General features: G+C 48.0%; 1 protein-coding gene across 2 annotated transcripts; it reads right to left on the reverse strand.

Moving 5' to 3' along the window:
- Window positions 1–20: 20 nt before the first annotated feature.
- Window positions 21–4,175, reverse strand: PFDN5 (prefoldin subunit 5). Of its 2 annotated transcripts, XM_055357134.2 has the most exons (6): window positions 3,822–4,175; window positions 3,520–3,622; window positions 3,186–3,217; window positions 1,531–1,605; window positions 1,305–1,410; window positions 21–202 (listed from the first exon to the last, which is right to left on the reverse strand). In XM_055357134.2, exons 1-6 carry the CDS (start codon window positions 3,891–3,893, stop codon window positions 126–128), a joined length of 465 nt encoding a protein of 154 aa, XP_055213109.1. In that variant the 5' UTR covers window positions 3,894–4,175; the 3' UTR covers window positions 21–125. The 2 variants fall into 2 exon arrangements, with proteins under 2 accessions (XP_055213109.1, XP_055213110.1); XM_055357135.2 differs by lacking the exons at window positions 3,186–3,217; window positions 3,520–3,622 and having other exon boundaries at window positions 3,822–3,946.
- Window positions 4,176–5,836: the final 1,661 nt, after the last annotated feature.

A 5,836-nucleotide genomic window follows, 5' to 3' on the forward strand; every position in this document is an offset into this window, starting at 1 on the left:
AATCCAAGAAAAGACCAACATTCTGCCCAGCTGGCACATTTATTGGCATTAAAACACAAGACCCTTCCCATCACCAGGAAGCCACGCCCAAAGGGTGTCCCTCTGCTCCATTTCTGCAAAAAAACTCAGGCCTTAGCAGTAGCCTGAGCTGCCCCCAGGGCTGTGAGCTGCTGAATCTTCTGACTCATCATTTCCATGACGGCTGTGGAAAAAAATAAGAGTCAAAGGTTAGAAGCAAAAAGGAGAACCTAGAGTTAAGGAGAAGTGACAGGCAAGTTTAAGGACAGGCGACCAACTAACTACAGTTTGTTAATAACCTTTTTTTTTTCTTTTGAGACAGAATCTTGCTCTTGTCACCGAGGCTGGAGTGCAGTGGCACGATCTTGGCTCACTGCAACCTCCGTCTCCCGGGTTCAAGCGATTCTCCTGCCTCATCCTCCCGAACAGCTGGGATTACAGGCATGCACCACCATGCCCGGGCTAACTTTGTATTTTTAGTAGAGATGGGGTTTCACCATGGTGGCCAGGCTGGTCTTGAACTCCTAACCTCAGGTGATCCACCTGCCTTGGCCTCCCAAAGTGCTGGGATTACAGGCGTCAGCCACTGCGCCTGGCATTGTTAATAAAACTTTAACTCAGTGATCCACTGTGGGGTCACTAACACAAATTTAGGGTCTACAATGCATCAGTCAATATGCTAACACAGCTGGGTGTGGTGAGAATGAGACTCTTCTCGGAAAAAAAGAAACCTGCTAACCAAAGATACAAAAACGAACACAATATGGTATTAAATGAGTCTGACATAATCAGAAAACTATGATGGGGAAAGATTTTTACCTTTGGAACACTGGTTCTGAATCCTGATTATAACAGAGGGGAGCTTTTTTAAAAAAAAACAGACCTTGGTACAACTTCCCCTCCTTTGACTTCCAAGTTGATTTAGTCAATCTGGAATGGGCCCAAGCTTTCTTTTTAAACTTCCTGAGTGATTCTCATGTGCAGTCGGGTATTTAGTTCGTTTGGATCATGATTCCTTCCTGTGTGTTCATCTCATTCCCCCATTCCATCGTCATTAAATAGGAGCTCCACCAAAGCACAAACATGATTTCCTTCCTCTAAATTTCTCAAACGCTCAACCCAGGAATCTACAGATAGTGATTATGCAATACACAGATTCTAAAGATGCCAAAGAGAAACTAAGACATAGTTTTACTCCAGCAAAGGGGACACCCCCGTGGTTCACACTGCAATCCATGTTCTTTATTATGGAGATAGGGTCAAGAGGTGCCCCAGGAAAAACTTACCCTGTTTCATGGCGTGCTTCTCCTGAAGAGCTGGTTGGATTTTCTCCATCTGCTTGGTTAGAAAATCTATCTTCCTCTTGAAGAAGTCCTTGGCATCCTCAGCTGTCTACAAGATCAGAGGTGAATAAGGGGCTAAAAGGAGACTCCCTCTGGCCATGCTGCACTCTAGAGCTTCCCCTGAATTTCCCTTCCCTGTTCAGAGGGGCATCCACATGCTCTCACTCACCTTCTCTACATAGTACCCAGTTCCCACATCAATGAGCACGTGTTCCACATCATGCAGCTTCCCAGGGACATACATCTGAGAAGCAAGAATTAAGGGAAAAACTAGCCCAGCATGAGCCATGATTCCGCCAGCCAGCCTGCTTGGCCTCCAAAGACCCTCCTTTTCCAAAAAGCTACAAGGCATAAGGACTGAATAATCTGGAGGCCTTAGAACAATACCTATAACTCCAAATGGAAAGAAGACAGAGAAGTTGGTTCTTTAAGGAGAAAATGATGTATGCTGGAACACCCTCTTGTCCTGCCTCATCCCATCTCTCACTCTCTAAGCAGTTCTTGCAATTCTTCCCATTAGCCCCTCCAGAAAGACTAGATATAATGTTTTCCTACTGTTGTAGAGTACTACAAGTAAAAAGCCAGCCTCATTTCCCTTAATGCCCTCAATCATGAAGTAGCTAATTCCTGACAAAGTCAATGTTTTGTTTGTTTTTTGTTTTCTGAGACAGAGTCTCGCTCTATCGCCCAGGTTGGAGTGCAATGGCCCGCTATCGGCTCACTGCAACCTCTGCCTCCCAGGTTAAAGCGATTCTCCTGTCTCAGTCGCCGGAGTAGCTGGGATTACAAGCATGCGCCACCACGCCTGGCTAATTTTTGTATATTTAGTAGAGACAGGGTTTCACCATGTTGGCCAGACCGATCTCTAACTCCTGACCTCAGGTGATCTGCCAGCCTTGGCCTCCCAAAGTGCTGGGATTACAGGCGTGAACTACTGTGCCTGGCTAATTTTTTTTTTTTTTTAAACCATTCCCTACTACACACTACTATTCCTGTGTTCCTTTTAGCCTGTCAGTTCTGAGACTACAGATTAAAGATGCCCTACTGCCATAACTTGCTCATTCAAATAAAACATTGAACAAGTGAACACAATCCAGGTTTCTTAGTGACAGTTTAGAAATGAGCCACAATTAAGCTGAAGGTGAAGATTAATTAACAGAGCCAAGCTCCCTGTTTCTATATCCTCCTATTTTTGTCTATTGCCTGTATTTTCTAAGATATTAGCAAAGTGTAAACCACCAGCTTTATCTCCATATTAATGTTCTCAAACAGCAAAGGGAAATATTACATCTCAGCCATACATACTCCTTGGTGTTCACAAGACATTAGCTGGATGTTGGTGTGAAGTTAGATAAAAGAGCTACAAAGTGTGTAATAAGAGTATTCTTGGCCGGGGGCAGTGGCTCACACCTGTAATGTAATCCTAGCACTTTGGGAGACCGAGGCAGGCGGATCACGAGGTCAGGAGTTCGAGACTAGCCTGGCCAATACGGTGAAACCCCCAACTCTACTATTAATACAAAAATTAGCCGGTCGTGGTGGCGCGTACCTAAAGTCCCAGCTACTCGGGACACTGAGGCAGAAGAATCTCTTGAACTCGGGAGGCGGAGGTTGCAGTAAGCCAAGATCTCACCACTGCGCTCCAGCCTGGGCGACAGAGCGAAATTCCGTCTCAAAAATGAAAGAAAAAAAAAAAGGTATCCTCAAAATCATTGCGGGGAGAGGGTAATCTGAAATAATCAAAACAATCCCCCTCCCCGCTTTTTGGGGGAGTGAAGGAGAAAGGGAGAAGGCAGCAGGTAGCCGTTCCTGTGGAAAGGATACAGAACTCGTCAGTGGGACGAGTAATTCTTTCCCTGTGAAAGCAATGAAGACAAACACCTGGGGAAGGTTAGCGGCTCCAACGTAAGACGTTAAAGAGAGTTCCAACAGGGCACAGCACCCACAGACAGTGTGAAAAGAACGGAAACAGGGGCAATAGGAGCAGAGGAATGTCCTGTACATTTCAATTCTACGCAGGCAACATGCAAAGGGTTCATGAAGCGGTATACGATATGTAATGGATTTTCTCGTTTCAGGTAAGAAAAACTGGGTTAGGAGGTGGGACGAGAGAAGCAGGTTCGCCACTTTAGGTTACCCTCACCCGCCTACCCCATACCCTCGTTGCTCTTGTTCAGCACGTTCAGACAGTCCTTGGCTTCCACATACTTGGTCTGTACCACTTTGAGCTGAGCAATGGACGTGGACAAGAACTCCACTTCCTACAGAGGACGGGAATAGCGGGTCAATGAGAGGGCTAAGGGGAGAAAGGAGCGCGGCCGGGGAGGGGGCGGGTCCTGGGACCGGATAGAGGTTTCGCCTGGGAAAGGTAGGCTGCCAACTTGGAACCGGGCGCGAGAAGTACGCGTGGGCAAGGGGGATGTAGAGCAAGAAAGAGGTGCCTCTGGGGCCCGTCCCCACCTGGTCCAGCTGGTTCTTGAGCATTTCTAGCTGCGGCAGATTCAGCTCCGTGATGTTAATAGACTGCGCCATGTTGGGAAGGACGACTTAACGAAGAGGAAGTCTCTCGGCGAGCAACGCTCTAGCCGTCCTCTGCGCGTCTCGGTGGCGCCGGGAGGCCTCGCTGCGCCAGAGACAGCTCTATGATCCTCCGTCCCGGAAGGGAAGGAGGGGCTTGAGCCTCTCAGAGACTGTTCTGTGAGTTCATTTCATAAAATGTCTTAAGCCTAGTACTGTAAACTAGCAGCAAACAGGACTCCTGCCTACAAGGAACTGCAAAATCTTAAAGTTCTCACGACACAACCACGATATTACAAAGTAGTGTATGCTACTCCACGTGGGTGGTATAAGCTACTGGAAAGCAGGCTGGATTGCCATGGTGACGGCTCGGGGGCCTGGCCCTGCTCCTCTCCACCCCGCTTGCTATTGCTGCCTGCTGGTACCCCGCCAGGCCCGATTTCAAATGTTCCTCCCCGCACGGCATGGAAATGGCAGGGAAATTCTAAACTCTTTTTCCCAGATGGCCTCTGAGGCCGAAAGGCAGGAAAAATAAAAAAATAAAAAAAAATCCCTTGTCAGACCGTTCTGAATTGTCCTTGAAAAAAACAGGCATTAGATTGAAAGCTTGTCGAAGGCAGGAACCAACCATGTTCTCATCACTGAACCAATTCTTCCCCGCTCGCTATAACCATCTTCCCCCAGCAGGAAGTAGGCTGACACGTAGTAGGATCTGAAAAAGGGTTTATCACCCGCTGCCAGTGAGGTGGTGGGAGAACAGCAAGGAAGCGCCATTGTCAACCAAGTACAGCACAAATTAATCAATAAAATATTTTGGCCGGGCATGGTGGCTCACGCCTGCAATCCCAGCACTTTGGGAGGCCGAGAAGGACAGATTGCTTGAGCCCAGGAGTTTGAGACCAGCCTGGGCAACACGGCGACACCCCGTCTCTACAAAAAATACAAAAATTAGCCGGGCTGGTGGCACACGCCTGTAGTCCCAGCTACATGGGAGGCTGAGGTGGGAGGATCGCTTGAGCTGGAGAGTTGGAGGCTGCAGTAGGCTGTGATTGTGCACACTAGCAACAGAGCTAGACTGTCTCTTAAAAAAAAAAAAAGGTTTTACCATGTGCTGTATGTGAGGGATACGTGAGAGTGTAAGGTACTTGCTTCCCTTGAGCTTAACAATTGGAGAGAAAAACCACACTAGAACTCCACAGATCCACAGACTCTACTGCTAAAGTTACACATTGGTAAGTGTAACAGGTGTACATGGGCAGACAGCAGTAGCCTTTAACATCTACTTAGGAGGCAGGCAGGGCAACTGAGGCATTAAAACTAGTGCCATGGCTGGGCGCAGTGGCTCACTCCTGTAATCCCAGCACTTTGGGAGGCTGAGGAGGGTGGATCACAAGGTCAGGAGTTCGAGACCAGCCTGGCCAATATGGTGAAACCCTCTCTACTAAAAATGCAAAAATTAGTGGGACGTGGCGGCATGTGCCTGTAGTTCCAGCTACTCAGGAGGCTGAGGCAGGAGAATCGCTTGAACCCAGCAGGCAGAGGTTGCAGTGAGCCGAGATTGCGCCACTGCACTCCAGCCTGGGCAACAGAGCAAGACTCTGTCTCAAAAAAAAAAACAAAAACAAAAAACAAAACACTAGTGCCACTCCAAAGATACCTGCGGCAGGAAGACAGGACGGACGGATGGTACCTGGCCAAAACACTCTCAAAGGGTCTATCACTACCCTTCCTTGGGCCTGTCTCTACTTAGCATTTTGATGCCCCTTTCTCCTCCAGATTTGTCTGCTGAGGCCCAGCCAGGCCCAGCAGGCTTTGTCCTGTGTCTTTGCCTTTCTTCCCCAGACACTCAAACTTGATCTGCTGTAACCTGTTCCTGTCAGCTTACAGTACCACATAGTAGGAAGGGGGCAGTCATGCCGTGTCTTTAAATGTTCTCAGATAAACTACGCAAAACAGGG

Source organism: Gorilla gorilla, chromosome 10 (assembly GCF_029281585.2).
Source record: "Gorilla gorilla gorilla isolate KB3781 chromosome 10, NHGRI_mGorGor1-v2.1_pri, whole genome shotgun sequence".
Classification (NCBI taxonomy): Eukaryota; Metazoa; Chordata; class Mammalia; order Primates; family Hominidae; genus Gorilla; species Gorilla gorilla.

Excerpts from the sequence above, each read along its gene's own strand:
- PFDN5 (XM_055357134.2), bottom strand. The coding sequence starts at position 3,893 with ATGGCGCAGTCTATTAACATCACGGAGCTGAATCTGCCGCAGCTAGAA. Across the intron at positions 3,218-3,519 it reads GCTGAACAAGAGCAACGAGG|GGAAAGAATTACTCGTCCCA; the intron begins GTATGGGGTAGG and ends TTGCTTTCACAG. Across the intron at positions 203-1,304 it reads GAAGCACGCCATGAAACAGG|CCGTCATGGAAATGATGAGT; the intron begins GTAAGTTTTTCC and ends TTTTTTCCACAG.